This window comes from Scyliorhinus torazame, chromosome 1 (genome assembly GCF_047496885.1).
Source record: "Scyliorhinus torazame isolate Kashiwa2021f chromosome 1, sScyTor2.1, whole genome shotgun sequence".
In the NCBI taxonomy this organism is placed as follows: domain Eukaryota; kingdom Metazoa; phylum Chordata; class Chondrichthyes; order Carcharhiniformes; family Scyliorhinidae; genus Scyliorhinus; species Scyliorhinus torazame.
Window position 1 is genome coordinate 65,124,781 of NC_092707.1, and position 19,325 is coordinate 65,144,105.

The 19,325-nt window shown below is 46.4% G+C and overlaps 1 protein-coding gene across 1 annotated transcript in view; it reads right to left on the reverse strand.

Annotated features, from left to right (window-relative positions):
* Positions 1-19,325, reverse strand: part of aacs (acetoacetyl-CoA synthetase) — a 234,282-nt gene that overhangs the window by 188,688 nt on the left and 26,269 nt on the right. The window contains exons 3-4 of the mRNA XM_072495803.1: positions 16,828-16,948; positions 13,970-14,083 (exon numbers count right to left, since the gene is read on the reverse strand). Of these exons, the coding sequence (XP_072351904.1) occupies positions 13,970-14,083; positions 16,828-16,948 (235 nt within the window). The remainder of the gene's footprint in view (positions 1-13,969; positions 14,084-16,827; positions 16,949-19,325) is intronic.

The window sequence follows — 19,325 nt, forward strand, 5'->3', positions numbered from 1 at the left end:
ACTGTCCACCCTATCCAATCCTCTGATCATCTTGTATGCCTCAATTAAGTCACCTCTTAACCTTCTTCTCTCTTACGAAAACAGCCTCAAGTCCCTCAGCCTTTCCTCATAAGATCTTCCCTCCATACCAGGGAACAGTCTGGTAAATCTCCTCTGCACCCTTTCCAATGCCTCCACATCCATCCTATAATGCGGCGACCAGAATTGCACGCAATACCCCAAATGCAGCCGCACCAGAGTTCTGTACAGCTGCAACATGACCTCATGGCTCCGAAACTCAATCCCTCTACCAATAAAAGCTAACAAACCGTATGCCTTCTTAACAACCCTCTCAACCCGAGTGGCAACTTTCAGGGATCTATGTACATGGACACCGAGATCTCTCTGCTCATCCACACTGCCAAGAATCTTACCATTAGCCCAGTACTCTGTCTTCCTGTTATTCCTTCCAAAATGAATCACGGTTATTACAGCAATAAAAAGCAAATGGAATTCTAGACTGTATCACAACAGAATAAAAAGGCCAAGAGTTTATGATGAACCTGCACAAAAGCTCAAAATCTCAAGAGTACTCTGTGCAACAGACAACTCCACACTCTAGGAAGAATATGGAGAATTTAGATATTTTTAAATTAATTCTTGGATGTGGTCATCTCTGGCAAGGCCAGCATTTATTGCCCATCCCTTGCTGCTCGTGAGTGGTGATGAGCCCATTTCGTAAAGTGAATGTGATGAAGGTACTCCCCACAGTGCTGTTACATAGCAAGATCTAAAATTCGACCCACTGATGAAAGAATGGAAGGAACTTAGAAACACGGAAGCATAGAAAATAGGAGTGGGAGGAAGCCATTCGGTCCTTCAAGTCTGCTCCATCATTCATTATGATAATGGCTGACATATTAGCACAGTGGTTAACACTGTTGCTTCACAGCACCAGGGTCCCAGGTTCGATTCCCGGCTTGGGTCACTGTCTGTGTGGAGTCTGCACGTTCTCCCATGTCCGCATGGGTTTCCTCCCACAAGTCCCGAAAGACATGCTGTTAGGTAATTTGAACATTCTGAATTCTCCCTCCTGTGTACCAGAACAGTCGCAGGAACGTGGCGACTAGGGTCTTTTCACAATAACTTCATTGCAGTGTTAATGTAAGCCTACTTGTGACAATAAAGATTTTTATTAACCAAGTTTTTTTTTGGGGGGGGGGGGCCACACGGTGGCGCAGTGGTTAGCACTGCTGCCTCATGGCACCGAGGACCCGGGTTCAATCACTGCCTCGACTCACTGTCCATGTGGAATTTGCATTCTCCCAGTGTCTGACTGGGTCTCGCCCCCACAACCCAAAAGATACGCAAGGTAGATTGGCCATCCTAAATTGCCCCTTAATTTAATAAAAAAGAATTGCTACTCTCAATTTATTTTTAAAAATACCACGTTTATTAAAATAAATTTAGAGTACCCAATTCTTTTTTTCCCCCAATTTAGGGGCAATTTAGCACGGCCAATGCACCTACACTGTACATCTTTTTGGGTTGTGGGGGTGAGATCCACGCAGACACGGGGTGAAAGAAAGTGCAAACTCCATACAGACAGTGGCACGGGGCTGGGATCGAACCCAGGTCCTCTGTGCCGTGAGGCAGCAGTGCTAACCACTGTGCCACCATGCTGCCCGAGACATCAATAAGTTAGGAAGGGTGTTTGACTTGAAGGTGGTATCCCCATGCAGCTGCAGTTCTTGCTCTTTCAGGTGGTGCAGGTCATGGATCTGTGATTACTGCCAAAAAACCTTGGCACGTTGCTGCAGTGCATCTGTAGCTGGTACACACAAATGTCACCCTCTGCTGTGCCAAGTGAGTGGAACTTTAATGTAGCAAATAGATTGTTAAACAAACACTACGGTGTTCTGGGTGGTACTGAGTTCCTTGAATGCTATTGCAATTTCATCATTCAGAGAAATGGAGTGTATTCTATCACACTCTTTGCTTGTGCCTCCCAGGTCTTCTAAATAACATTTCCAAGCCTTACTCCAATTTAAAACATTCTGATTTTCTATTTTTCTTTCCAAACTAAAAACATCACACTCATCCATATTATATTCCATCTGCCATGTCCTTGTCCTCTCAATCTATCTATCTATATCCCTTGGCATCTTCCTCTCCGCTTCCTCTCCCACCTAGCTTTACATCAGCAGCAAACTTGGGAAACATCACATTCAGTTCCCTCAAAGTCATTGATGCAGATTGTATACAACCAAGGCCCAAACACTGGCCCTTATAGTACTCCACTAGTTATTGCCTGCCAACCAGAAAATGACTTGTTTATTCCTACTGTCTGTTTTGCGCCCATCAACTAACCCGCAATCCATGCGAGTATATGGCCTCCAACCCATGATCCGTAATTTTCATACTGAAAAGCTTCTGCCAATCCCTCACTGTGTACTCGGAGTGTTGTCCGTAGCTTGTGAAGCCCTTTTGTGCCTCATTTTTTGGCTTTTTAAATTTCATTTTTGTCACTTTAATTTATTTTATTTTGTCCCAGCTCTAATTATCTTTTAAGATCGATCATCTAATTCTATGGAGGGGATCTTCCATTTGTAGAAGACCATCTGCAGCAAAATAAATCTCCATCACTAACATTTTTCACAAGTGCACGGTAGTGCAAGCAAGGCAAGGCAAGCTTCCAAAAGAAGTGTTTGAGCTTTCATTTAAGTTGCAGATGGAATGTTTGTGTCATAGACTGGTTGCAAACTCAAGTCAACGTACCTGAATATGGAATGTAGCAAGAGCCCTTATACAGCCTCATATATGATGTATTGGCACACACGTGACTAAATATCTGACCCCCATTGGTTGTATGTACACTCTTGAAAAGCAGTCAGATTCTTGCAGAAGAGCAACACAGTGAAATAGTTGTTCAGAACATTTCCCTCAGTCAAATAGACCAGCCTCTATGAACCAATCACAGTGCTGATTCAAGAGGGAGTGGACCCTGGGGATTTCTACTGAATTATTCAGCTTGAACAAAAATTAACCAGTATCTCAATTAATTTGGTTAAACAATACTGATGATTCCTGTACCAGTTTCTAGACTTTAAAAAAAATTAAAATTGGTTTCATTGTTGCCAACTGCCTTGGACGACGGCCAAACATTCCCTCAGATGGGCCGGGTTTAAACTAAAAACAGGTCATCCTCGCCTTAAACCCAATCTACTGATAATTTGTTTCAACAATACACTCATTTGATGTAACGTACAATGCTACATGTCAAACCAGACGAGCTGAATCAGACAGATTCCTTTACATTACAGTGCTGCAAGTAATAGCAGCGGCAGTTTTAACATCAGTGTGGTCAAGTAAATGAGGCAGGAGGGGAGGGGGGTGTCACAGTTTTTTTTTGAGAATAAGAAAAGAAATGGAATCCACTGATGTGTTAAGTAAGTTGGTTCAATGTTGATTGCAAAAGGATGCAGTGAAACTAGAAACAGGCTTCTGACACAGGAGATGGTCCAACACTGTTTTATTGAACTCCCTGATTGCTGTACATAGTCTGCTGTGAGTTGACACTCTATCAATCTAACTGATAACCTCCTACCAGACCGAGGAAGAACGAGACTCATGTAAGGCTGAGGAAACAAGGTTCAGACAGGGCGCTGGAGGGATACAAGATAGCCATTAGGGAACTGAAGAAAGGGATTAGGAGAGCTAAGAGAGGGCATGAACAATCTTTGGTGGGTCGGATCAAGGAAATCCCAAGGCCTTTTACACATGTGAGAAATATGAGAGTGACTAGAGCAAGGGTAGGTCCGATCAAAGATAGTAGCGGGAGATTGTGTATTGAGTCTGAAGAGATAGGAGAGGTCTTGAACGAGTACTTTTCTTCTGTATTTACAAATGAGGGGGGCCATATTGTTGGAGAGGACAGTGTGAAACAGACTGGTAAGCTCGAGGAAATACTTGTTAGGAAGGAAGATGTGTTGGGCATTTTGAAAAACTTGAGGATAGACAAGTCCCCCGGGCCTGACGGGATATATCCAAGGATTCTATGGGAAGCAAGAGATGAAATTGCAGAGCCGTTGGCAATGATCTTTTCGTCCTCACTGTCAACAGGGGTGGTACCAGGGGATTGGAGAGTGGCGAATGTCGTGCCCCTGTTCAAAAAAGGGAATAGGGATAACCCTGGGAATTACAGGCCAGTAAGTCTTACTTCGGTGGTAGGCAACGTAATGGAAAGGGTACTGAAGGATAGGATTTCTGAGCATCTGGAAAGACACTGCTTGATTAGGGATAGTCAGCACGGATTTGTGAGGGGTAGGTCTTGCCTTACAAGTCTTATTGAATTGTTTGAGGAGGTGACCAAGCATGTAGATGAAGGTGAAGCAGTGGATGTAGTGTAGAACATAGAACATAGAACAATACAGCGCAGTACAGGCCCTTCGGCCCACGATGTTGCACCGAAACAAAAGCCATCTAACCTACACTATGCCATTATCATCCATATGTTTATCCAATAAACTTTTAAATGCCCTCAATGTTGGCGAGTTCACTACTGTAGCAGGTAGGGCATTCCACGGCCTCACTACTCTTTGCGTAAAGAACCTACCTCTGACCTCTGTCCTATATCTATTACCCCTCAGTTTAAAGTTATGTCCCCTCGTGCCAGCCATTTCCATCCGCGGGAGAAGGCTCTCACTGTTCACCCTATCCAACCCCCTGATCATTTTGTATGCCTCTATTAAGTCTCCTCTTAACCTTCTTCTCTCCAACGAAAACAACCTCAAGTCCATCAGCCTTTCCTCATAAGATTTTCCCTCCATACCAGGCAACATCCTGGTAAATCTCCTCTGCACCCGCTCCAAAGCCTCCACGTCCTTCCTATAATGCGGTGACCAGAACTGTACGCAATACTCCAAATGCGGCCGTACCAGAGTTCTGTACAGCTGCAACATGACCTCCCGACTCCGGAACTCAATCCCTCTACCAATAAAGGCCAACACTCCATAGGCCTTCTTCACAACCCGATCAACCTGGGTGGCAACTTTCAGGGATCTATGTACATGGACACCTAGATCCCTCTGCTCATCCACACTTTCAAGAACTTTACCATTAGCCAAATATTCCACATTCCTGTTATTCCTTCCAAAGTGAATCACCTCACACTTCTCTACATTAAACTCCATTTGCCACCTCTCAGCCCAGCTCTGCAGCTTATCTATATCCCTCTGTAACCTGCTACATCCTTCCACACTATCGACAACACCACCTACTTTAGTATCGTCTGCAAATTTACTCACCCACCCTTCTGCGCCCTCCTCTAGGTCATTGATAAAAATGACAAACAGCGTACATGGATTTTAGTAAGGCATTTGATAAGGTTCCCCATGGTAGGCTTATGCAGAAAGTAAGGAGGCATGGGGTAGTGGGAAATTTGGCCAGTTGGATAACGAACTGACTAACCAATAGAAGTCAAAGAGTGGTGGTGGATGGCAAATATTTAGTCTGGAGCCCAGTTACCAGTGGTGTACCGCAGGGATCAGTTCTGGGTCCACTGCTGTTTGTGATTTTCATTAATGACTTGGATGAGGGAGTTGAAGGGTGGGTCAGTAAATTTGCAGACGATACGAAGATTGGTGGAGTTGTGGATAGTAAGGAGGGCTGTTGTCGGCTGCAAAGAGACATAGATAGGATGCAGAGCTGGGCTGAGAAGTGGCAGATGGAGTTTAACCCTGAAAAGTGTGAGGTTGTCCATTTTGGAAGGACAAATATGAATGCGGAATACAGGGTTAACGGTAGGGTCCTTGGCAATGTGGAGAAGCAGAGAGATCTTGGGGTCTATGTTCATACATCTTTGAAAGTTGCCACTCAAGTGGATAGAGCTGTGAAGAAGGCCTTTGGTGTGCGAGCGTTCATTAACAGAGGGATTGAATTTAAGAGCCGTGAGGTGATGATGCAGCTGTACAAAACCCTGGTAAGGCCACATTTGGAATACTGTGTACAGTTCTGGTCACCTCATTTTAGGAAGGATGTGGAAGAACAAACAAAGAACAAAGACGTGTACAGCACAGGAACAGGCCCTTCGGCCCTCAAAGCCCGTGCCGACCATGCTGCCCGACTAAACTACAATCTTCTACACTTCCTGGGTCCGTATCCCTCTATTCCCATCCTATTCATGTATTTGGAAAAGGTGCAAAGGAGATTTAGCAGGACGTTGCCTGGAATGGAGAGTAGGTCTTACGAGGAAAGGTTGAGGGTGCTAGGCCTTTTCTCATTAGAACGGTGAAGGATGAGGGGCGACTTGATCGAGGTTTATAAGATGATCAGGGGAATAGATAGAGTAGACAGTCAGAGACTTTTTCCCCGGGTGGAACAAACCATTACAAGGGGACATAAATTTAAGGTGAATGGTGGAAGATACAGGGAGGATGTCAGAGACAGGTTCTTTACCCAGAGAGTAGTGGGGGCATGGAATGCACTGCCTGTGGAAGTAGTTGAGTCGGAAACATTAGGGACCTTCAAGCAGCTATTGGATAGGTACATGGATCACGGTAGAATGATGTAGTGTAGATTAATTTGTTCTTAAGGGCAGCACGGTAGCAGTGGATAGCACAATTGCTTCACAGCTCCAGGGTCCCAGGTCCGGTTCCGGCTTGGGTCACTGGCTGTGCGGAGTCTGCACATCCTCCCCATGTGTGCGTGGGTTTCCTCCGGGTGCTCCGGTTTCCTCCCACAGTCCAAAGATGTGCAGATTAGGTGGATTCGCCATGATAAATTGCCCTTAGTGTCCAAAATTGCCCTTAGTGTTGGGTGGGGTTACTGGGTTATGGGGATAAGGTGGAGGTGTTGACCTTGGGTAGGGTGCTCTTTCCAAGAGCCAGTGCAGACTCAATGGGCCGAATGGCCTCCTTCTGCACTGTAAATTCCATGATAATCTATGAAACTCTCTACCTCATGGTGATAGTGCTCACTGGCTTGTGCACCCTTACTATCTCAGTAGCTGTATCCTGTAGAGAGAGAGAGAGTCTTAATGTCCTGTGTGCTTTATAGTGGTACTGTCCTGTCTGGTGATTGGTTGTTATGTGTCGTGGATTGGATTGGATTTGGATTTCGGCGGCAGCGGTGCGCAGGGGCCTTCTTGGAGGTGAGTAGTGAGTTTAAAAACCTTACCTTTACAGGAGCAGCCCTTTGGATTTCGGCGGCAGCGGTGCGCAGGGGCCTTCTGGGAGGTGAGTAGTTAGTTTAAAAGCTCTTACCTTTACAGGAGCAGCCCATTGGATTTCGGCGGCAGCGGTGCGCAGGGGCCTTCTTGGAGGTGAGTAGTGAGTTTAAAAACCTTACCTTTACAGGAGCAGCCCTTTGGATTTCGGCGGCAGCGGTGCGCAGGGGCCTTCTGGGAGGTGAGTAGTTAGTTTAAAAGCTCTTACCTTTACAGGAGCAGCCCATTGGATTTCGGCGGCAGCGGTGCGCAGGGGCCTTCTTGGAGGTGAGTAGTGAGTTTAAAAACCTTACCTTTACAGGAGCAGCCCTTTGGATTTCGGCGGCAGCGGTGCGCAGGGGCCTTCTGGGAGGTGAGTAGTTAGTTTAAAAGCTCTTACCTTTACAGGAGCAGCCCATTGGATTTCGGCGGCAGCGGTGCGCAGGGGCCTTCTTGGAGGTGAGTAGTGAGTTTAAAAACCTTACCTTTACAGGAGCAGCCCTTTGGATTTCGGCGGCAGCGGTGCGCAGGGGCCTTCTGGGAGGTGAGTAGTTAGTTTAAAAGCTCTTACCTTTACAGGAGCAGCCCATTGGATTTCGGCGGCAGCGGTGCGCAGGGGCCTTCTTGGAGGTGAGTAGTGAGTTTAAAAACCTTACCTTTACAGGAGCAGCCCTTTGGATTTCGGCGGCAGCGGTGCGCAGGGGCCTTCTGGGAGGTGAGTAGTTAGTTTAAAAGCTCTTACCTTTACAGGAGCAGCCCATTGGATTTCGGCGGCAGCGGTGCGCAGGGGCCTTCTTGGAGGTGAGCAGTGAGTTTAAAAACCTTACCTTCACAGGAGCAGCCCTTTGGATTTCGGCGGGAACCGGAAGTTCGACCTCTGGCAAGTCCCGTCCCCCCCCCCCCCCCCCCCCCCCAATAAATTCTGGTGGAGAGGAAACCCGAGACACTACACGTGTAGTGTCTCCCACCCACCCTCCTCCTCTAACCTAATAATAAGACCCATTGGTGTAAGGTAAGTGCCATATTATATTATATATTATTAGCATTGTGCAGGCCAAGGATTGGAGGTGGAGGAGCAGTCTCTGTCAGCGAGAGAACCTGAGAACATCTCAGAAGGTAAGCAAGTGATTTTTACTTTTATACCTTTTTTCAAATTGTGTGTGTCGGGGGGGACAGAAAAGCTGTGACCTGAGTGGCTGGTTGGGATTCTAACCTAAATTTTTTTGACTATTTGGGAACTAATTAAACATAATAACTTAATTATAATTTAGAGGATATCTAAGCCAGAGATCGGAGGATATTATAGTTAGCTATCGCATTTCTATTAGAAATCTAGTGCTAGGAAACAGATAGTTGACAGTAACTTTGTAATTTAAAAAAAAAAAAAAGTATTTATAAAAAAAAAAGACAAATTTTAATTTTAATTAATTGACGCAATGTCAGTTAGAGGGGTGCTGTGCTCTGACTGTGAGATGTGGCAGGTCCGGGAGGCTTCCAGCGTCCTGGATGGCTTCATCTGCAGAAAGTGCACCCAACTGCAGCTCCTCACAGACCGCATGGTTCGGTTGGAGCAGCAATTGGATGCACTTAGGAGCATGCAGGTGGCGGAAAGCGTCATAGATCGCAGTTATGTAAGTGTGGTCACACCCAAGGTGCAGGCAGAGAAATGGGTGACCACCAGAAAGGGCAGGCAGTCAGTGCAGGAATCCCCTGTGGTTGTCCCCCTCTCGAACAGATATACCCCTTTGGATACTGTCGGGGGGGATAGCCTATCAGGGGAAAACAGCAGCAGCCAGAGCAGTGGCACCACGGCTGGCTCTGATGTTCAGAAGGGAGGGTCAAAGCGCAGAAGAGTAATAGTTATAGGGGACTCTATAGTCAGGGGAACAGATAGGCGCTTCTGTGGACGTGAAAGAGACTCCAGGATGGTATGTTGCCTCCCTGGTGCCAGGGTCCAGGATGTCTCCGAACGGGTAGAGGGAATCCTGAAGGGGGAGGGCAAACAGGTAGAGGTCGTTGTACATATTGGTACTAACGACATAGGCAGGAAGAGGCATGAGGTCCTGCAGCAGGAGTTCAGGGAGCTAGGCAGAAAGTTAAAAGACAGGACCTCGAGGGTTGTAATCTCGGGATTACTCCCTGTGCCACGTGCCAGTGAGGCTAGAAATAGGAAGATAGAGCAGACAAACACGTGGCTAAACAGCTGGTGTAGGAGGGAGGGTTTCGGTTATCTGGACCACTGGGAGCTCTTCCGGGGCAGGTGTGACCTGTATAAGATGGACGGGTTGCATCTAAACCGGAGAGGCATAAATATCCTGGCCGCGAGATTTGCTAGTGTCACACGGGAGGGTTTAAACTAGTGTGGCAGGGGGGTGGGCACGGGAGCAATAGGTCAGAAGGTGAGAGCGTTGAGGGAGAACTAGGGAATATGGACAGTGTGGCTCTGAGGCAGAGCAGACGGGGAGAAGTTGCTGAACACAGCGGGTCTGGTGGCCTGAAGTGCATATGTTTTAATGCAAGGAGCATTACGGGTAAGGCAGATGAACTTAGAGCTTGGATTACTACTTGGAACTATGATGTTGTTGCCATTACAGAGACCTGGTTGAGGGAAGGGCAGGATTGGCAGCTAAACGTTCCAGGATTTAGATGTTTCAGGCGGGATAGAGGGGGATGTAAAAGGGGAGGCGGAGTTGCGCTACTTGTTCAGGAGAGTATCACAGCTATACAGCGAGAGGACACCTCAGAGGGCAGTGAGGCTATATGGGTAGAGATCAGGAATAAGAAGGGTGCAGTCACAATGTTGGGGGTATACTACAGGCCTCCCAACAGCCAGCGGGAGATAGAGGAGCAGATAGGTAGACAGATTTTGGAAAAGAGTAAAAACAACAGGGTTGTGGTGATGGGAGACTTCAACTTCCCCAATATTGACTGGGACTCACTTAGTGCCAGGGGCTTAGACGGGGCAGAGTTTGTAAGGAGCATCCAGGAGGGCTTCTTAAAACAATATGTAAACAGTCCAACTAGGGAAGAGGCGGTACTGGACCTGGTATTGGGGAATGAGCCCGGCCAGGTGGTAGATGTTTCAGTAGGGGAGCATTTCGGTAACAGTGACCACAATTCAGTAAGTTTTAAAGTACTGGTGGACAAGGATAAGAGTGGTCCGAGGATGAATGTGCTAAATTGGGGGAAGGCTAATTATAACAATATTAGGCGGGAACTGAAGAACATAGATTGGGGGCGGATGTTTGAGGGCAAATCAACATCTGACATGTGGGAGGCTTTCAAGTGTCAGTTGATAGGAATACAGGACAGGCATGTTCCTGTGAGGAAGAAAGACAAATACGGCAATTTTCGGGAACCTTGGATGACGAATGATATTGTAGGCCTCGTCAAAAAGAAAAAGGAGGCATTTGTCAGGGCTAAAAGGCTGGGAACAGACGAAGCCTGTGTGGCATATAAGGAAAGTAGGAAGGAACTTAAGCAGGGAGTCAGGAGGGCTAGAAGGGGTCATGAAAAGTCATTGGCAAATAGGGTTAAGGAAAATCCCAAGGCTTTTTACACTTACATAAAAAGCAAGAGGGTAGCCAGGGAAAGGGTTGGCCCACTGAAGGATAGGCAAGGGAATCTATGTGTGGAGCCAGAGGAAATGGGCGAGGTACTAAATGAATACTTTGCATCAGTATTCACCAAAGAGAAGGAATTGGTAGATGTTGAGTCTGGAGAAGGGTGTGTAGATAGCCTGGGTCACATTGTGATCCAAAAAGACGAGGTGTTGGGTGTCTTAAAAAATATTAAGGTAGATAAGTCCCCAGGGCCGGATGGGATCTACCCCAGAATACTGAAGGAGGCTGGAGAGGAAATTGCTGAGGCCTTGACAGAAATCTTTGGATCCTCGCTGTCTTCAGGGGATGTCCCGGAGGACTGGAGAATAGCCAATGTTGTTCCTCTGTTTAAGAAGGGTGGCAGGGATAATCCCGGGAACTACAGGCCGGTGAGCCTTACTTCAGTGGTAGGGAAATTACTGGAGAGAATTCTTCGAGACAGGATCTACTCCCATTTGGAAGCAAATGGACGCATTAGTGAGAGGCAGCACGGTTTTGTGAAGGGGAGGTCGTGTCTCACTAACTTGATAGAGTTTTTCGAGGAGGTCACTAAGATGATTGATGCAGGTAGGGCAGTAGATGTTGTCTATATGGACTTCAGTAAGGCCTTTGACAAGGTCCCTCATGGTAGACTAGTACAAAAGGTGAAGTCACACGGGATCAGGGGTGAACTGGCAAGGTGGATACAGAACTGGCTAGGCCATAGAAGGCAGAGGGTAGCAATGGAGGGATGCTTTTCTAATTGGAGGGCTGTGACCAGTGGTGTTCCACAGGGATCAGTGCTGGGACCTTTGCTCTTTGTAGTATATATAAATGATTTGGAGGAAAATGTAACTGGTCTGATTAGTAAGTTTGCAGACGACACAAAGGTTGGTGAAATTGCGGATAGCGATGAGGACTGTCTGAGGATACAGCAGGATTTAGATTGTCTGGAGACTTGGGCGGAGAGATGGCAGATGGAGTTTAATCTGGACAAATGTGAGGTAATGCATTTTGGAAGGGCTAATGCAGGTAGGGAATATACAGTGAATGGTAGAACCCTCAAGAGTATTGAAAGTCAAAGAGATCTAGGAGTACAGGTCCACAGATCACTGAAAGGGGCTATACAGGTGGAGAAGGTAGTCAAGAAGGCATACGGCATGCTTGCCTTCATTGGCCGGGGCATTGAGTATAAGAATTGGCAAGTCATGTTGCAGCTGTATAGAACCTTAGTTAGGCCACACTTGGAGTATAGTGTTCAATTCTGGTCGCCACACTACCAGAAGGATGTGGAGGCTTTAGAGAGGGTGCAGAAGAGATTTACCAGAATGTTGCCTGGTATGGAGGGCATAAGCTATGAGGAGCGATTGAATAAACTCGGTTTGTTCTCACTGGAACGAAGGAGGTTGAGGGGCGACCTGATAGAGGTATACAAAATTATGAGGGGCATAGACAGAGTGGATAGTCAGAGGCTTTTCCCCAGGGTAGAGGGGTCAATTACTAGGGGGCATAGGTTTAAGGTGAGAGGGGCAAAGTTTAGAGTAGATGTACGAGGCAAGTTTTTTACGCAGAGGGTAGTGGGTGCCTGGAACTCACTACCGGAGGAGGTAGTGGAGGCAGGGACGATAGGGACATTTAAGGGGCATCTTGACAAATATATGAATAGGATGGGAATAGAAGGATACGGACCCAGGAAGTGTAGAAGATTGTAGTTTAGTCGGGCAGTATGGTCGGCACGGGCTTGGAGGGCCGAAGGGCCTGTTCCTGTGCTGTACATTTCTTTGTTCTTTGTTTGTTCTTTGTGTGTGTTCATTGGTTATCCTGTGTGTCAATCACTGCCTGTCTGCATCTCATTATATACATGAGTGGATATTATGACACCCACCCCCCCTGGCCCGTCCTCTGGAACCAGCTTCTCGGCCATGCCCCCTCAGCCCACTAGGCGGGCTTTTGAAGGGGAGGCTTCATAACAGAGGGCAGGCAGGGCCGCGCCGAGGTCAACGGGGGTGCCAGCTCGACTACTGGAAGCTGCTTCCACCCCCATCCTGGGGGACCCCCACCCCACCCCTCCCCTTGGCCCAAGCTGCTCAATCTGGAGCCTGGGGAAGGGCACACACGCCGGGAGGGGCGTCAAACAACAAGTAGCTGTACAAGGACATGGAAAACCCCAATTTCAAATTTATACCAGCACACAATCCAATAGATATTAACTAACAAACACTAGCGATTAAGTCAGTTACCTAATGATTTCTGCTGTAACAACCCACAGCGCCAGATCCGGGGTGGAGGCGGGAAGTCGTCCCCACCCTTCCGGTGATATCCCCACATGCGTGGCTTCCCACAGCTCTCTCGGGGAGGAGGGGGGCAGTGGATTCCTGGACAATCTTCCCAGGTGACAGACACGAGGGGCGGGGAGGGTACACGGGATAAACATTGAGGACCCTGTGCAAAAACACAGAGCCTGGATACAGTCTCGTCTTCGGCAGACTGTCTGCATAGAGGGAGAGCCCGGCAGCCGGGACCGAGCCAGCTGCCAGGCTCTCCCTCTATGGAGACAGTCCGCGAGTAGTGTTATCAGACACGCCTGCCCTGAGGAATCTCCCCCTCGCCCCCCACCCCTCACCGACCCAGCCACTGGAGGGTCACCACACCTCAGGTGAGGGGCAAGGTTGGGAAGCAGGGCCTTCACGAATAACCTCAGCCAGTGCGCAAATTGAACATATGTTGATGACGACGCTCCACATCACGAACCAGCATCCAGCCAACGGAGATAACCAATCCCCTGCATTAGAGGCAGTTCAGATAAGCTTTACTCGATTAATACCTGGAATGGGAGGGTTGCCTTATGAGGAAATGTTGATCAGACTAGGCTTGTACCCACTGGATTTGAAAAAGTAAGAGGTGACTTGATTGAAACATATAAAGATCCTGGAGGTCTCGACAGGATGGATGTGGAAAGCATGTTTCCTTTAGTGGGAGAGTCTAGAACTCAGGGTTACTGTTTAAAAACGGGGTCTCCCAGACGACAGATGAGGAGGGTGATGAGTCTTTGAAATACCCTTCCTCAAAAGGTGATGGAAGCAGGGTCTGTGAATATTTTCATTCATATGTTTACCTAATGATCATTCATATGTTTACCTAATGATTTCTGCTGTCACAACCCACAGAATGAGTTATACAGAAAATAAGTCAAATGGGTACCTACCAACAACTCTATCGCCCATCTTCACTCCCATCTTTCGGAGAGCTGCAGCGTACAAAGCTACAACTCGCTTTAGCTCCCCAAATGTCACTTTGACAATCTCCTCCTTGCCTTCCGCTGTTAAACAATAGAACACAGATTAAAAGTGGAGAGCAGAAATATAGCACAACAGCAAAACTAGCAAATCAAACCCCATAACGTAATCATAACATAACCATAATGGGCAGTACAGTAGCACAGTGGGTAGCACTGTTGCTTCGCAGCTCCAGGGTCCCAGGTTCGATTCTTGGCTGGGTCACTGTCTGTGTGGAGTCCGCACGTCCTCCCCGTGTGTGCGTGGGTTTCCGCCGGGTGCTCCGGTTTCCTCCCACAGTCCAAAGATGTGCAGGTTAAGTGGATTGGCTATGCTAAATTGTTCTTAGTGTCCAAAAAAGTTGGGTGGGGTTACTGGGTTACAGCGATAGGGTGTGGATTTAAGTAGGGTGTTCTTTCCAAGGGCCAGTGCAGACTCGATGGGCCGAATGGCCTCCTTCTGCACTGTAAATTCTATGAAATCTATATCTGGTGTGTATGATGTTTAGAAAGAAGCATATATACCTTAATTGTGCTTTTCAATGTTTTTTTTTTAATGTATTTTATTGCAAACATGTATCAAAACAGGTTACAGCAAACAAAAAACCACTGGAATCATACTTCCCAACAATCAACTACACAGTCTGTACAGATTTTTCCTTTTTCACCACCCCCCACCCCGCCCCGCAACGAACGGCCCCTCAAACACAGTCACAAACATACCCCACCTTTCCTCAAACCCCCCTGAAGAGCCCCTTAACTCATACTTTATCTTCGCTAATCGCAGGAAGTTGGATAGGTCACCCAACCAAGCCACTACCACCAGTGGCAATGCCGACCGCCACTCCAGCAAAATTCGCCACCGTGCAATCAGAGAGGCGAAAGCCAAAACATCGGCCTTCCTCCTCTCCATGAGCTCCGGCTTCTCCGAAACCCCAAATATCGCCACCAAAGGGTCCAGGTGCACCTTCTCCTCCACTATCCTGGCTAAGATCGCGAACACTCCCACAGAATTTTCCCAATTGTTCGCAACCCCAAGTGCGTGTGATTCGCTGGTCCCCGCCCACACCTCTCACACTCATCTGCTACCCCCTGAAAGAACCCTCTCATTCTCACCCGAGTCATATGCACCCTGTGCACCACCTTAAACTGTATCAGGCTCATCCTTGCACAAGAGGAGACCCCGCTTACCCTACGCAGTGCCTCACTCCATACTCCCCAATTGATCTCCCCTCCCAACTATGCTTCCCATTTCTCCTTGATCTTCACCACCCGCTCACCTCCCTGCCCCCCCAGCCACTTGTATATATCCCCAATTCTTCCCTCCCCTTCCACATCCAGAAGCAGCAGTCGCTCCAGCAGGGTGTATCCCGGCAACCTAGGGAACCCCCTCCAGACCTTTCTTGCAAAGACCCTAACCTGTAGAATCATGAACTCACTACCCCTCGACAGTTCTATCCTCTCCCTTAGCTCCTCCAGACTGGTGAACCCTTCCTCCAAATACAAATCCCTCACCTTGACCAGCCCCACTTCCCTCCACCTCCTGTATACACTATCCATCCCCCCGGCTCAAACCCATGATTCTCGCACAGCGGCGTTAGCACCGACATCCCTTCCACCCTAAAATGCCTCCTCAACTTATTCCATATCTTCATTGTGGACTGCACAGTCGAATACCCACGCTGCCGTCACCAGAGACCTCAAACTAGACCCCTTACAAGATTCCTCCTCCATCCTAACCCACTCTCCCCCTTAACATTCATTCCAAGAAAAGTAGTTATAAAATGACGAGATAAAAATGCATCGACTGATACCAGCACACAAACTATCGCTGCACCCAAGATATATGTAGGCCTTTTGAACAGAAAAATTAAATGCATAATTTTGAAGACGAGACGTGGACACAGCGCAGAGTTCGATTTGTGTTAGAAATCGCTTAATGTTACAATGGAAATCAAAACACCCACCTGAAATACGGAGGTTCAATCACTGCATGGCTAAACACAAAGCAATTTAAAGAAACCGACCACAGTAATAGGGTGACTTTAACACTTTGGCAAAACAACTGTAACTATCCAAATATTACTACAATGCAGCCAGGGATTTGGCCTTTCTCTTATACCTCAACAGGGCAAACCTGAACAGGGTAAAAGAGAATTAAACAACAGTGGGTCATACACGACACACAATGCTAGTAGAAACTGATCTAGCATCATGCACACTTCTCCAGTTGTATAGATTTCAAAATGCATTCTTATTAATTATTTGCTTTATGATCCAAAAGAATACTCACAAAAGCTATGGTTTGGATATTAGACAATGAACAAAGATGCAACTGTGGACATCTTGTTAATAGAAGCCATTTAGGGTATATATTGCAAGTTACTTGCTGATTTTGAATTCACACTCATCAGTTTGGTAGTTGGGGTGTTTGTCAAATGCACATCGCAAACATGTTGTTCGCGATTTTTTTGTGGCCTGCACTTTTGCCCGATTACCTTCAGAGAGAGCTTTAGTACAGAATTCACCCCTCAGCAGGTTGAATAGGCAGGACAGAGTTATGACAGGGCAGATTGAACATATCCTGGAGAGCAAGCAGACTTGGGGCGGAGGGGGTGAGATAGGGAAGAATGTATTTTTCTCATTCCATGTGTTGTGTACCAAAAACAAAACTGAGGCAAGTTTGCCTTTGCTCTGGTAAAAATCCACCACATTTCTACACAAGATTCCACTCAAGGAGTCCTCTTCACCCCACTCATCCCCAAATCACGAAGTAATAAAACACTTACATGCTGCATAAAGAGCCACTTTGTCATCATCTTTATGCTTGAGAAGATTTTCTGCATAGTTTAATCTACTTCCTCTGAACCATTCGGGAACATCTGCAATTCCTTTTGTCCTGTCAATCACCTGGAGGCAACAAACCATCAATAAGAGTTTTTTTTTTTTGCTCCCTCACGACAGTGACCATTATATGATCCATTTTCAGTTAAGCCATGTCTGAGATTGTGGTTTTAACAGTATTTTTAACTGAAGAAAAGGGAAATAGAATAAAGATGAAAAGGCACTAAAAGCAGACTGTTGGATTGACATATTATTCGCAACCTACAACTGGAGAGCATGTTAACAATTTACAATCGTTACACAAATTCCTTGTGTTTTACACAAGACCACAAATTTAAAATAACTTCATGATTGAGGTTTAGTCAAATGTAATTCAGAGTCCTCATAAAAAGATCAGTAATACACTAGCATCTCACAACAATAAGGTGTAAAGCAAAAGCTACAATCGCTACGATTGGAAACAATAATCCATCTCCAATTAATTTCAAGCATGAACTGAATTTCACAGTTCAGATGATTTGAAAGCTTTTGCTCTCAGTTTGGAGATGGCTTGAATCCACGATTTTGTGATGTTTTCTACCTCTCCCTGAAGTATCAATTAATGTAATCTGCAGATTCTTGATTCAAAGCACCCAATTTTCTTTCAAACTTTTGAGGCATTCTGAATTAGAGCTATTAATAGACCGCTTTGGGCTGCACAAGTGCAACTAAGATTCACAAAACTGATTCTCGCGATAAGTGGATTGTTGATTGATCTAACATCATGCATACATGCCTTCCCGTACCAGCCTCCCCAAACAAGCGCTGGAATGTAGCGACTAGGGGCTTTTCACAGTAACTTCATTTGAAGCTTACTTGTGACAATAAGCGATTTTCATTTCACTTGTACAGTTGTGTACCGAGCATGGCAATTGCTTACCTTTCTTCACATGTAGCACATTAACTTGTACAGTCCAAAGATGTGCAGGTTAGATGGATTGGCTGTGCTAAATTGCCCTTAATGTCCAAAAAAGGTGGGGTTACAGGGATAGGGTGGAGGTGTAGGGATAGGGTGGAGGTATGGGCTTAGGTAGGGTTCTCGTTCCAAGGGCCCGTGCAGACTCGTTGGTCCAAATGGCCTCCTTCTGCACTGTAAATTCTATAAAAATTCTAAGTACACACATTTTCAACCAATCCCCTACCCCATTAATTAATGTGGATGTAACACTTCTCAGGAAATACTTCCGGTAAACCATCAGATGTTAAAGAGTTGCCAACTTTTAGAACTCTACCATAAAGAGCAATGGGCACTCAGTCATTGAGTATATTCAAGAGAGAGATCAACAAATCTTTGGCTACTCAAGGAGTGAAAGGGATATGGGGATAGTGTGAGACAGTGTAACTGATGTAGTTAAGCCATGATCTTACCGAATGGTGGAAAAGCTTGGGGGGGATGCCAGAGTGGAATGTCTTACTCCTACCTGTTATTAGCCTATTCTCTTTCTTACATTTTCTCATATTTTAGCTTTACACACATGAAGCTCCAATATAAATTTTCCCATTTTCTTCGAATGGCTGCTTCAACTGCCGAGCCAGAAATGTTTCTTTTTAATAAATTGGCAAAGGGAATCGTTTGAAGGCTGAAATTTACACAACATACTTGGCCTCCTTGAATTTGGGCTTCAACATGGATGGACACTGGTCAAAAGGAAAATCAGAAACGTGTTTGCTTCATTCACTTATAAGCATCCATCAGATGAGTGTGGTAGCGGAGTAGTTATGTTACTCGGCCAATAACCAGAGGCCTGGACTAATGCGGAGAAACCAAATGCCATCTTGGCAATTTGAGAATTAAAAATTACAAAAATAGTAAAGCTACTATTAGCAAGTGATCATAAGCTTTGGATTGTTCCAAAAGCCCCAACTGATTCAGGAGGGTCTTTTAGGAAAGGCAAGCTGCCAGCCTTACCCATTCTGACCAGAGACTCCAATCCCACACCAACTTGATTATCTCAGGGGCTTCCGGTGACGGCGGACGGAGGCAGCCGCACACTGGAGGGCCCCCGCTCAGGAATAGAAATTTCAGGGTTTTAACACCCAGTCCCGGGGGCAACGGTGGCTGAAAAAGCTGTAAGAAGGCACAGGGAGCAGATGACAAAACATTGAATTCTTCACCCGTCAGTCTGGCCTCAATAAAACTAGAGATGGATTTGTAGGCATAGTATTATTTATTTTTAACCAACTTGCAAGTCTGACTCACTTCTCAGGGACACAGAACACGGAACCAGTCTCCTGGACCCCTTGGAAACGAATGAGGACCGAGACAAAGGGATCTCTGCAAGTACATTCAAATGGCATCAGGTTTCACATACAGATTCCCATAGGTCATCCTATACCCCTCCTGACCTGGCCATACATCCTAATTAGCTCACTTCTCATTCCTTAACCCTGGGCCTCTTGTTAC